This window comes from Dermacentor silvarum, chromosome 2 (assembly GCF_013339745.2).
Source record: "Dermacentor silvarum isolate Dsil-2018 chromosome 2, BIME_Dsil_1.4, whole genome shotgun sequence".
Classification (NCBI taxonomy): domain Eukaryota; kingdom Metazoa; phylum Arthropoda; class Arachnida; order Ixodida; family Ixodidae; genus Dermacentor; species Dermacentor silvarum.
In genome coordinates, this window is record NC_051155.1 from 39,744,650 (window position 1) to 39,759,071 (window position 14,422).

General features: G+C 45.9%; 1 protein-coding gene across 1 annotated transcript in view; it reads left to right on the forward strand.

The window, feature by feature from the left end:
- The window catches only part of LOC125943401 (putative phospholipase B-like 2), a 123,683-nt gene that overhangs the window by 66,473 nt on the left and 42,788 nt on the right, over positions 1–14,422 (forward strand). Inside the window, exon 8 of the mRNA XM_049662693.1 lies at positions 13,649–13,720. Coding sequence (XP_049518650.1) covers positions 13,649–13,720 — 72 coding nt within the window. The remainder of the gene's footprint in view (positions 1–13,648; positions 13,721–14,422) is intronic.

Below are 14,422 nucleotides of genomic sequence, written 5' to 3' on the forward strand. Positions count from 1 at the left end.
GTTGCTGACAGCGCGCGAGGCTTCGCCAACGGCCACGCTAACGCCGGTTTCAACATCAAGCGACATCAGCGATGAAGCTCGGATACACGGCGTCATCCCGGACCCGCCCCTTCGCCCAAGCCATGGATTCGTGACGTCACCAGCCTCTGCCTTTATAAAGTCTCTACCAGACCCGAGGATTTTCAGTGGGCACGGCGAAAGCGCTTGGCGCAGGTCATTCACCATGCGATGCGTTTTCTTCGTACAGGCTCTGTTGCTGACAGCGCGCGAGGCTTCGCCAACGGTCACGCTAACGCCGGTTTCAACATCAAGCGACATCAGCGATGAAGCTCGGATACACGGCGTCATCCCGGACCCGCCCCTTCGCCCAAGCCATGGATACGTGACGTCACCAGCCTCTGCCTTTATAAAGTCTCTACCAGACCCGAGGATTTTCAGTGGGCACGGCGGAAGCGCTTGGCGCAGGTCATTCACCATGCGATGCGTTTTCTTCGTACAGGCTCTGTTGCTGACAGCGCGCGAGGCTTCGCCAACGGCCACGCTAACGCCGGTTTCAACATCAAGCGACATCAGCGATGAAGCTCGGATACACGGCGTCATCCCGGACCCGCCCCTTCGCCCAAGCCATGGATTCGTGACGTCACCAGCCTCTGCCTTTATAAAGTCTCTACCAGACCCGAGGATTTTCAGTGGGCACGGCGAAAGCGCTTGGCGCAGGTCATTCACCATGCGATGCGTTTTCTTCGTACAGGCTCTGTTGCTGACAGCGCGCGAGGCTTCGCCAACGGCCACGCTAACGCCGGTTTCAACATCAAGCGACATCAGCGATGAAGCTCGGATACACGGCGTCATCCCGGACCCGCCCCTTCGCCCAAGCCATGGATACGTGACGTCACCAGCCTCTGCCTTTATAAAGTCTCTACCAGACCCGAGGATTTTCAGTGGGCACGGCGAAAGCGCTTGGCGCAGGTCATTCACCATGCGATGCGTTTTCTTCGTACAGGCTCTGTTGCTGACAGCGCGCGAGGCTTCGCCAACGGCGACGCTAACGCCGTTTTCAACATCAAGCGACATCAGCGATGAAGCTCGGATACACGGCGTCATCCCGGACCCGCCCCTTCGCCCAAGCCATGGATTCGTGACGTCACCAGCCTCTGCCTTTATAAAGTCTCTACCAGACCCGAGGATTTTCAGTGGGCACGGCGAAAGCGCTTGGCGCAGGTCATTCACCATGCGATGCGTTTTCTTCGTACAGGTTGGTCACAACTGTTCGTTACGTAGTGATAATAGATTTTTAGTGGTTCTGCCGTGCCCCAAAGTTTGTATAAGTATAGCTTATGATTGTTTTTGTTCTTGCAAATTGATGATGTGTGGCGACGTCGAGGAAAACCCTGGGCCAACTGTTGAAGAAATGTTTAAATCATTGATGGATGGACAACAGGCAATAAGAAATGATATATCGGCCTTGAAGACGCGCCTTGAAACTACGGAAAAAGCTCTCGTTAGTTTTGAGAAGCGTTTCACTCAGTTGGAAGAACACGTAAAAACAAATACAAGCGCAGCTGCTGACTTGGTTGCAACTGTAGGCAAAATGGAAAAGACACTCAAATCACAGCAAGCCAAACTGATCGACCTGGAAGATCGCAACAGGCGATCAAATCTGATAGTTTTTGGCATTCCCGAAATTCCCAATGAAACTGCATCGTTGTTACGCGACAAAGTTATCAACAAAGTGTTTTTGGAAAAAGTGGGCGTGAGCTGTACATCGGTGGCCAGAATACATAGGCTAGGGAAGAGTTCAGAGGGCAAGCCGATTATCGTGTATTTTCAGGACTACGCGGAAAAGCATTCAGTCATGCAAAATGCACGCAAGCTAAAAGGGACAAATATTTCTACCCAGGGTGATTACTGCGCAGACACGAGGCGGAAACGCAAGTTGCTTTGGAATAGTGCGAAGGCAGATAAAGATAGCAGAAAGAAGGTCCAGCTGATACACGACAAGCTCCGAATTGATGACCAGTACTTTTCTTGGGATGACGCCTCGAACTCCCGCAAAAAGATTTCTGCAACTGACAGCTCACGGCGCCGCAAACAAAAATTTGGAACGAACTGCTCAGCAACCGAAAGCTAGCGCTTTAAGGTACATCAGCTCCGGCTACTTTCGTTCAATGCCAGAAGTATTGTAAATAAAACCGATAAGTTAGAAGATTTGCTTTTGTTATATGATCCCCATGTTTGCGTCATTTCCGAAACTTGGTTGCATGAAGCCATTCGTGACGATGAAATCGTTCCACCAAACTATCGCCTGTATAGAAAAGATAGGGGTTCTCGCGGTGGTGGCATTGCAGTCGTAACGAAGTCCGATGTTCATGTAACAGTTGCACATCAAATCATGGGACACGAAAGTTTGTTCTTGAAGGTGTCTATCTGGGGACTGTCGTTTTTCTTGTGTTCTGTATATCGAGCTCCAGGTGCCGATGACTCATATATGCATATATTGTATGATCACCTTTTAAGACTGCGAGAAAAAAACTTGATAATAACAGGTGATTTTAACCTGCCATGTTTAAACTGGAATCACTTAAATCATGGTTCGTCAGTTTCCGGTGACTTGGCGATAGACATTGTGCTAAATATTAACCTCCACCAGGTTATTAATAATAATACCCGGGGAAATAATGTTCTCGATCTTTTGCTCCTGAGCGAAATATTTTTTGGTGGAACGGCAGTGGTCGAGCCTGGCATATCCGATCACAAGCTCATATCTTTTTGCTGGGATGTTCCAGCGGAAATGCACCAAAGTCATAGAACCGTAAAAACAATCAGAGACTTCACTAAGGCCGATGATGTAGCAGTCATAGATTATCTAGATACACATCTTAAGATAAGTGATAATAATGTTGAGCTCTCGTGGCAACGATTTCAGGATACTGTAAAGTACTGCACTGAACAGTTTGTACCTTTAAAAGCTGTTCGAAAACAACGGATGAATCCCTGGATAAATCGGGAAATTATCCAAACCAAGCGTAAAATTAAAAGATTGAGAAAGAGGAACAAAACGATGACCCCACAAATTGAGCATCTGAAACAAGAATTACTGATAAAGGTAAATTCGGCCAGAGATAGGTTTTATAGCACGAATATTGAAGAATTTCTTTCTAGTGATTCGAAAAAGTTTTGGTTACACCTAAGTCAAAGGAAACAGCAGATAGATAGCATTAAAGTTAATGGAATTGAAATAGAGGATGCGCACAGCATTGCAGAACATTTCAATGTTTATTTTCAAAGTGTGTTTGCAGATCAAGATCAGACTGCGCTTACAAGCACATATAGCCCGTCGGTAGATGACATTCTAATAACCCGCGAGGGTGTCCTGGAGCTGCTCCTAAATATAAATTTGAAAAAAAATCTGCTGGTCCTGATAACATTCCCAATGCTTTCTTGAGGCGATATGCCGAACAAATATCGGAATTTATTTCAGAGTTTTTTCAGTTATCCTTAACATTGGGAGAAATACCAGCAGACTGGCGCAAAGCGCGGGTTGTGCCGGTACACAAGAAGGGAGACTATCTCACAGTTTCAAACTACCGGCCTGTATCTATTACTAGCACGAGTTGCAAGCTATTGGAACATATTGTCGCTGGTTTCATACAAGGGTTCTTGAAAGATCATAACATACTATCACCTTTTCAGCACGGTTTCAGAAAAGGACTCTCCACGGTGACTCAACTAGTAACAACCGTACATGAACTTTCCCAAATACTTGATTTATCCGGACAAATAGATGTACTTTTTCTGGACTTTAGCAAAGCATTTGACAGGGTTCCTCATAGTAAGTTATTATATAAATTCGAAAAAATTGGACTTCCTTTTGGTATTGTACAGTGGATTTGCGCGTACCTGAAAGATAGGGAACAGTTTGTTGAAGTTAGAAATTGTAGTTCTAGTGCCCGTCAGGTCACCTCAGGAGTTCCACAAGGCAGTGTGTTAAGGCCTTTGTTATTTTTAATTTATGTCAATGATATGATTGATGTTATTCCTGCTAATATCTCCATTCGGTTATACGCTGATGTCAGTGTTATTTTCAAGGAAATTGTGTCCGATGATGATCATGATGTGTTGCAGAGATGCCTTGTAGCAATCTCTGACTGGTGTTCCAACTGGGGAATGCAGCTCAATGCAGAAAAAACCGTACTTTTACGCGTAACAAGAAAGAAATTTCCCAGCAAATTTAATTACCAGCTTGAAAACAGAGTTATCACCGAAGTCGAAAAATATAAATATCTTGGCGTTACTCTTACCAATAAACTCACATGGTCAACACATATCTCGGATATCTGCTCAGCGGCATTAAAGAAACTGTGGTTTGTAAAGAGAAAGCTTAAATATGCGCCTATAAGAACTAAAATATTAGCCTACAATGCAATAGTGAGATCCAAATTAGAATATGCTGCAGAAGTCTGGGACCCGCATACTAAAAAGGACATCATGGAACTGGAGCGAGTCCAGAGAAAAGCTGTGAGATTTATATACGGAAAATATGCCAGAACTGATTCCCCGTCCTCATTAATGTTACAAAACAGAATACAGACACTACAAACACGCAGAAAAATTAATCGCCTTATACTACTACACAATACTCTTTCTGGAAAAAATAATATGGCGTTACCCGCTTCTGTATGCCGGCCTACTACGAGAAGAACACGACACAGTCACGAATATTTGCTCGCACCAATTTTCACTAGAACAAACGCCTACAAGTACGGTTTTTTCCCCCGAACGGTGAGCGAGTGGAATTCACTTCCCATTGGTGTATTTGAGTCAGATGATTTTATGGCTGCATTGGAAAAACATTTTTGTGAATTTTAGTGATTCGTAGTGTGATCCCCGCTTCTTTTTATGCATAATGTTCATTTTATGCTACGTTATTTACACCTGTCTGTATTTTCTTTTCGCTTGCTGTAATGCAACATTATTTACGCCGGTGTGTATTTTCTTTTTGCTTGATATAATGCCCCTCCTGCTTGGGCCAAAGTATTGGCCTGCAGTATTAATAAATAAATAAATAAAAGCGAACTATCCACTGCATCCCAAGCCACTGGTGTCGAAGCGATTATGAAGTTTCACAGCTGCTTCTAAAGATCATTTGCATCCACCAGGGAAAATATCGTACATCGTCATGAACAGTTTCGCATCTCGTATAGCACGTTCTGCAAGCCCATTTGCCGCGCGATGGCATGGAGCAGAAAATTTGATTGATAAATTGTGGCCTCGAACCCATCTTGCTAGATTTTCACTCTTGTGCGCTGGACCCTTGTCAGATACGATCCTTTTGGTAGCCCTTAACATACCCCTTTCGAGGAGAGCGATGATGCTATTTGCATCTTCTGTTCCTGCCCGCGCTGCCACCATCCTGGTGCATTCATCTATAGCCAGAAGAAACGCTTCCGCTTTTCGGACTCCTCGCTTCTTATTTAGATCGGCAAACTCCAGGTGAATAACTTCAAAAGGCACATTCGAGTGACAAGGTATTATTATAGCGACCGTAGGCTGCCTATATTTTACATTGTTGACTTCATAAATATGGCATGAGCGAACCTACTGATTGACTTTTTCGTTTTTGTGAGGCCACATAAATCTCTCGACCAGCTTGTTATAATTTCGCCCAAATCCATCGTATCCTTCAGATTCTGTGATATCGTGGTACAAAAAAGGCACCCTGGAAACCAGCGTTGACGGGACTTGATACCAACTTTCCATAAACATCAGGTGTTCATGCCTTCCCACAATTTTACTTCGTTGATTTCTTCTGACTGTTCTTTGTTGGATTGTATCATTAGCCTAGACAAAGCATGTGTATTAGTCAGAAGGGGTTCTGGTCGGTGGGAGATAGTGAAGTCAAATTGCTGCACGTTCACCGATCTGGCGATACGTCCTTTAGGTTGGGTCATATTCAAGACATGAGTGAGGGCCTGGTGATTAATGAACAAATGGACCTTTTTAGGTACGTACGGAAGTACTGAATTGCTTTACGGACTGCGAGTGCTTCCTTTTCAGCAATGCTGTAGGTAACTTCGGATGGCTTGAGGGTGTAGCTGTAGTAAACATCTTACGTGTCAGTTTTCTCGGCCGGATGCTTCTCGACATTGCTGATACAAGACTTCACCTGTCCTATAGTGTGAGGCGTCAGCATTGAGTTCACAGGGTAAAGTATGAAGTTTGGTGTATGTAAAATAGGCTCATCAGAGATTTTGAGCACCAGATCGCGATAGGCTCTCTCGCATTCGTCATTCCACTGAAATTGAACTTTTTTCTGCTTTAGGCATCTAATTGTTGCTACAAAATATTTTATGAAACGTCTGAAATGTCCTGCTAATTCTAAAACACATGCAACGCCCACCAACATGCACTGTCAAGGTCGTGAGTGGTGGCGATGGCTAACACGCACATGTTTAATTCTAGTAGAATAATATAAATACCCAAGAAAACGGATGGGTAACCGGCTCCATGGTAGTTCAATTGGTTAAGAGCATCGCACGCGTAATACAATGGCGTGAGATCGTTCCCCACCTGCGGCCACTTGTTTTTCATCCACTTTCACTTCCATTAATTTATTATTTCTTTAATTCATTCATTAAGTACAAGTAATTTCCCGTATGCTTTTCTTGGTGTCTTTCATTGTTGGCTTCTTATGATATGACAAAAAAAAAAAAAACCAAGCCCTTGGTTTTCTTTTTCCTAGTTCATTACATACCGAGGTCTGGAATCCGGCAGCATTGATGCCTTGAGGTAGCATGTGTGGGTTAATTAACCAGTTGCGTTCACTGAAACGATCACCTACACATGACGCCGGCGGCAGAAAGGATGTTCCACATTCACCGCTAAGGCCGTGAGTGGTGGCGCTGGCTAACACATGTTTAATTCTAGTAGATAAATATAAATACTCAGGAAAGCAGATGGGAGAATGGCTCCGCGGTAGCTGAATTGTTTACGAGCATCGCACGCCTAATGCTACGACGTGGGATCATTCCCCACTTGCGGCCAGTTGTTTTTCATCCGCTTTGATTTCCATTATTTTTCATTTCGTTAATTCATTTATTACATACAAGCAATTTTTCCTATGCTGTCCTTGGTGTCTGTTTCTTGGCTTGCTATGACATGACTAATGAAAATCGGGCACGCGGTTTCCTTTCTTCTACGTACTGAGTGGACGTCATATAGTTTCCCCGGTTGGGAGACCTCAACGGACTCTTGTTTCGTACTTGTGGTAGTCCTATCAAAGGCGCTTCCAAAAAGCAGAACTTTTCTTTGAAAGAATGCACTTTTCTTATATTAAACCTTGAGGTGTGCCTAGGTCAAGGCATTTACTACCCGAGACAGGTGATGATGATCTTCAGCCTCTGTTTCGAAGAAGACGAGAACAAGGGCAAATAGCCCTTGTTACACGTTACAAAACACACCTAGGGAAGGCTTGATGACTTCGCTCTTGATGTCCTGGAACCATGCTGGCGAGTTCTACACGAAAGGAAGCCGGTTGTACTCGTACAGATCGAATGGCGTGATAAAAGTAGTGTACATTTTATTTCTTCGGTTGGCGGGATCTGCCAGAAGCATTTGCAGAAATCAATACGTGAAAAATTTCGGCTACTACCTGTCTCATCTATAATCGTATCTTCGGCGTGAGAAATTATATAAGTTCTGTCTGACGATTGAGAACCCTGTAGTCTGTGCAGTTTGAAAGATCCATCTTCCTTCGGCGCAATCGTTATGCGTAAGGCGAAGGGTGATACCGAAGGTCGGATTACATCGGCGTCTGGCATCTCGTGCAATTATTCAATCAAACATTTCACTATCTTGACATTTTATATGCTTATTCATGGATGACGGTCTTGTCAGTTTGTTCCAAAGGGACCGTGTGTGATTTCATCGCTTGTGAAGAGCTTCCTATGCATACAAGTTCAGGGTAGGTCATTGCAATAACCTCCGCGCACTATGGAACTTGTAGGTTATCTTGTCTAACCGGCTGTGTCTCGTCCCTTGGTAGTCCTTCGACTAAAACCGCATCGTTCCAGCATACATTGATCCGCAGTTTCTTTATATCTGGTCTCGATAGCATAAAGTATGTTAAAAAACTCTCCGACAATTATGATATTCCCTAATGCGAAATTTGAGCGCCGCTGTATGCGTGTTTTCATTTCGCGATACATTAACGCATCGCTCCGATCACCGCACCGACTGCCAGAGCTACGACGCGCAGCGCTATACAATTTTGCCACGACCTTGACATGACTGAAAGCCACTCGGTGCAATTCCATGCTGGGCATGTTTGGTTGCTCATCGAAGAAGAGAACGACGAAGGTGCCAGAATAGCTCCATAAAAGATCTATAGCGTCGACGGAAGTCTTTTGTGGTTTGTCTTTGACAAACTGGTGGAGGTGCTGGGTACCCGTCTATGAACTCTCACCCCCAGCATCTGTAAGCGGACAACCTACGCAAAAGCCGATGGCTTCAAAGACTGCCTCCGGAATACGGCCTTCAAGATTCTGCCGCGAATGTCGGCCACAACCGCAAGCCAGACACAGGAGACATACAGTACGGGACAGCCTCCTGCGTCGCTGGTTCTCCACACGCCCCACTGGCCGCGGCCGTTCCACGGTGAGCCTTTTGAGGACGTGGAAGACTGGCTCGATGACTTCGATCGTGTGGCCGAGATTAATGATTGGGATGAACGGAAAAAGCTAAGGAACGTGTACTTCGCCCTAGAGGACTCTGCGCGAACATGGTTCGCTAACCACGAGCCATCTATCACCACCTGGCAAGAATTTTCAACGGCAGATACGCGATACGTACATCAGTCCCGTAAGAAAATAGCGAGCGGAGCAAGCCGTTCAGAGTAGAGTTCGAAAGCCTAATGAAAGCGTAGCCTTGTTCGTAGAGGACTTGTCGCGGCTTTTCAAGTGGGCTGACCCTGGTATGACAGAAGCCAAGAAGGTCCGCCTGCTGATGCGACCAGTGAAAGAGCAGCTGTTTGCAGTACTAATGCGAAGGCCTCCAGCTACAGTACCTGAGTTCGTCAGTGAGGCGACAACAATGGAACGAGCCCTTCAGCAACACTCCTCGGTCTACGATCGCCAAATCACCCTGGGATCAGCATCTTCTCTCTCGTTGCCCTGTGACACCTATGCGCATCGAGAGCTTCTGCGTAGTGTCGTGCGGGAGGAGCTCGATCGACTACAAGGAGTGCGATTTCAGCCGACCGTAACGTCCCTCACAGATAACGTCCGCGAAGAAGTCCGCCAGGCGGCGCAGCCATTCGTGCAAACCCGACCTGAAGCCACCCCTCAACTGACTTATGCGCAAGCAGTGAGGCTACATGCGCAGCCCGTGAACCACCGTAACCTGCCTTCTTCTGAAGAACCGCTGCGCCTCTTCCAGGGTCAAGCTTGGCCTAGAACTCTGTACGAGTCTACGAGCCCACGAATCAATATGCTAAAGTAAGACGTGTGGCGCACATCTGACTATCAGCCACTCTGCTTCCACTGTGGTGAAGCAGGCCACTTGTACCGTGCCTGCTACTACCGACGAATAGGACTCCAGGGATAGCACCCCGGCGCTCGTAGCCCACGTGAGCGAGAGCGCCCGAGAGAAATCCAGAAACATCTGGCCAGTCAACATTCGTCGGCGTACGCGCAGTTCCCACCGTTTAAACAGTCCCTGCCAACGAGCCGATCTCCGTCTCCACAGAGGCGCCAGTCACGATCACCACCCCCTCGACGATCGGCGTCACCCAGCCGCTACACTACGTTCTCCGCTTCTGTGGGCAACCGGCCCACTAGCCCAATTCGGGGAAACTAAGAACAGTGACCTCGGGGGGGTGGGCTCGCTGTCCAACGCATTTTGAAAGATCCTCCGCTGCGACACCCCGACGACGATGTCTCCGACAACGATAACGATGACATCCACGACGACTGCGTACTTTCGGCACCGTTCTTCGAAAACCATAAACTTGTTTCAGCCGACATACTCGTTTCTGTAGATAACCACCCAGTAACCGCTCTTGTCGATACTGGTGCCGATTATTCTGTTCTGAGCGGAGAACTGGCTACTGCACTTCGCAAGGTGACGACACCGTGGCCCGGACCTAAGCTCCGTACAGCCGGCGGTCATGTTCTCACGCCGATCGGCAAATGCACTGCGAGGGTACGCATTCGTGAGGCCACATTTGTCGGTTCATTTATTATACTGGCAGAGTGCTCTAGGCAGGTCATTTTCGGCATGGACTTCCAGTTCAGTTCAGTTTTATTTCCTTAAAGACCCCTTTGCTAGGGGTATTACATAAGGGGTGGGTACAGTTGATGCAACAGAAACACAGGTATTCAGAAAACTACAAGAAAGCTACATTTCGCAAGTGTATAAAAACAGAAAGAAGGGGGAAAATGACGCGGTGAAAAAAGCTGATTATTTTTCAGCCAACAAAGACAGGGCGTACATACACGCGGTAGATTGATAACAAGATGGTTCTCAGCATCCCTGCTCAACTGTTGCTTATTCTTTGTAATGAACCCACCGCCCGCACATGCATTGTTCCAATGTAATTTCTATGCGTAAGCCATGATAGAGAGCTGCCATATATCATACTTGGATATTTGACAGTATCTACTTGTGTAATGATGTTCAGCTGGTACAGATATATATGTATTGGGTTGTTCCGAGGGTATCGACGGGTAAATGTTACAATAACCGACTCAATGAGGACCCTCGTAATCTCCATGCGATTCCAGCGGTAAACTGCCGCCACTCCGGCACTGCAGCTTCCCCCCTGTCGTGTATAATAGCTTTGGGGCTCAACCAGTGAGAACCATTACCCGAACGAACCTGCACGATGGGAACACTCGTCACGCTTCCTGTGGAGTAAGAGTTCCAAAGGTAATTAATCGGACGGAAAGGAGGCTGGCTATGCGAAACGCCCCCACCTAGGAGAGTTTCTCGACATTGGTGCAGCCTTACAGATTGCTGAAAATAAAGAGTGAAGCCAACAGAAAGCAGAACACCGTCGCCGAACGCCCTTGAGACAGCCCACGATCAGTCCGTAGGATTTCGCAATTCCTGTGCTTTGCGGGGAGCTTGTCTTCTTTATTGTCTGCATATAATTTGCGCTGCTGTTCCATCAGGGCTTGTAAAGGCTAGTTAAAAAAAACATTCAAAGACCGTAACTTATTGACAGATATTTACATTCAGATACAAAGCATGATGCGCATCAGATTGTACGCTAATTTATGGACGTACGGAACAATAGTTATGTACGGGTTTGCAATTAACAACTGCTGGTTTCTTGCAGCTGTTCCGCCTGTGCCAACGTGGTAAGCAAAGATTTAACGAGATCACTTATAATAGCCTAGGGAAATCCTACTTCTAAAGGCATTATTACTTGTCAGTCGACTCCAGGTTCTACTTCGTGGAGGTAACACTAAAAGTTCTGCTGTCAAACTTTAGCGAAGCATCCTTCAAGAAAACTACAGTAAGCGAATTTGAATAATAAAATGCCATTTCAAGAATGCAAAGCATAAAGCCAACAACTAAGCGTGTCAGACCTAATTTCATATCTGAAACGATCATTTTACAATGCACGGGTACTTTTTATTTCAGTTCTGGTCCTGTCACTTATACGCGAAAAAGTTAGAAAATCTTGTCAACCAACGAATGCCTAAAAGTAATCTACACAGCGATAAACACTTGTTACCGGCAGGACATCGGCAAGTCGAAAATCCTTCGTCATGCGCCAAAGGTGTGGCTTGCGGTAGCTGATTCCCAATTTCTACCGGCAAATTTCCTAATTTAGTCACCCCACCTAGTTTTCTGCGGTCCTCGACTGCGCTTGCCTTCCCTTGGCACACATTCTGTAACTCTAATAGTCGACCGGTTATCCATCCTACGCATGACGTGGCCTGCCCATCTCCATTTCTTTCTCCTAATGTTAATTAGATTATCGGTTATCCCCGTTTGCTCTCTGATTCACACCGCTCTCTTCCTGTCTCCTAACATTATGCCTAACAGTTTAAGTACCATTCCTCTTTGTGCTGTCCTTGACTTGCTCTCGAGCTTCTTTGTTAACTTACATATTTCTGCCCTATATGTTACCACCGGTAGAATGCAATGATTGTATTTTTTTTCAACGACAGTGGTAAGCTTCCAGTCAGGCTTTGGCTATGTCGTAGTCAGGGTCTCCCGTGAGGGGTAACTGCATATCACAGGTAGAGGCCTTCGTCCTGCAGTGGACATAAAAATAGGCTGATGATAATGATGATGAAAGATGTGTCGCTAAGCAGCGGCGCAAGACAACAGTGTATGCAAGTAATTTGATTTATTTGCTTTTGGTTGTAGCGGGAATCCTGGCGTGAAACAAGTGAATTGAATTGAATTCTGGGTGTTTACCTGCCAAAACCATGATTTGATTGTGAGCCACGCTTATTGGGGGACTCTGGGATTATTTTTACCACCAGGGGATCCTCAACGTACCCCCAATGCTCGGAACACGGCGTTTTTGCATTTTGCCTCCATCGAAATGCGGCCGCCGCGGCCGGCATTTGATACCGCGACCTCATACTTAGCAGCGCAACACTATAACCGCTAAGCCACCGGGGCGGGTCTGTGACGTAAGTGTGGAACGCATGTAGAAGGAAACCGGTTAGACGAAGTCATATGTGGACAGTCATATGCGGTCACACGTAGCACAAGCCTCGCTGGGACCGGCGCCCTCACGGAGCTTGACAGTTTTGGCCTTCACTTCAACTGGATGGACGCTATTAACCTCCGTGCAATTAGTGGTAACGTCAGCGGTCTTGTATTGGGGAAATAAGCACAAACACACTTTCCTTGTCGACATCAAAAAAATTTGTCAGCGTTCCGTCGAGAGGACACTGACAATCTAAGGTTCGTGTACCAGGGTGCATGGCATAGTGGAAAAAGCAAGTAATCAAGCCCCTCCCTCTTTATCGGCTTGGCCCTATTGACCGGCTTGGCCTTAGATGCAGCTAGAGATTCCAACAGGTACAGACGCTAGTACACAAAAAATGCACAAGACAACGCTGGACTCACAACTGATGTTTATTGCACCAACTGACCCACCAAACCACACTACTAAACCTACTTCCTTATTTGTACTAGTGCATCTGGGTATTGTCAGCTCTGTTTGTCGGTAAATGAATTTCAGAAAAGCCAAAGGGAAGCCTTCACGCGAAATTATTTCCTCTTGTGGTCTATTAGCGAGCCATTTACGGAGCTCATTGGAACTCATTTTTAAAGAACTATGTGCCTTGTTCGCTCCTATTATTCTGGTCACACTCATTGCACTAAACGCAGGTGTCACTGCAAGCAGATTGGTAGTATCGCCTTAGTGACGATGAATATTATCAAGGTAAGAATCTGAAGTGAAAATTTTTTAAATTCTACAGAAGCGGGTTTCTAGTTCTGTCGTTATTGCGCATTCTCAGAGTCGCTGTTAGCGCATTACTGGCTCTTTAAATAGGCGCGTTTAATCATCAGTGCCTCGTGCTTGCCCCTTTCACAGTCCCTGTGTTGTTGTCAGCGTTGGTCTGCTGGAATATGATGCAGCTATTGTGATGTTGCACGTGTTTTTGTTTCCATTTAGGGGTATTATGGAAAGCGCGGACATCACCACAGTTTTTCAGAAACAGGGCTACTGGGCCAGCTACAATGAAGCGTAAGTACAAAAGCTCATCATTTCTTTGATAACCTTACACGGGAGCGTTTTAATGCGAAGGATTCTTTGCGAACCTCAGGCGCTTTCAATGTATCTATATATATAGCCTCCTTCGTCGTGATGCCGTCTATCAGAATAGGAATGCATCCATTCATTGCATAAATTACCTGTCATTAAATCAATGTCATGACGTATTTCTCATGGTATCAATGTCATGACATAAATGGTATGAATGGCTTGATGCCGTTGTAGTCATTTGTTTAAGTGGACATTACATTATCACGATCTGAATTATATGACCTGACATGGATGACATCACATAATTCTCATCACATGAATGACAAGACATGCATGATATGACTTAAATGTCATCACATGAATGGCATACGTATCAAGTCATGAATGCCACGAACTGCATTGCAAACCATGTAGGGCATCAGATAACATTAATGAAAAGACGTCCATAAGATGTCAGTGTTGTCATGCACGCAAGTCTGGTCACGCATATACTCATACATATCGACGAAAAAAAGACCACAATGCCATCAACGCATGTCTTTCATCTCACTTAAGACAAAGACGTCAGGACATGTGTGTTATTGTGGTGTGTGGAGTGCGCGACACCGTGCGGTGGTTGGGGACGACAAGAAGCAGACGACATGTAGTGCGCGCGCCGAGGCGAATTCCGTGCTGCGTTGAAAG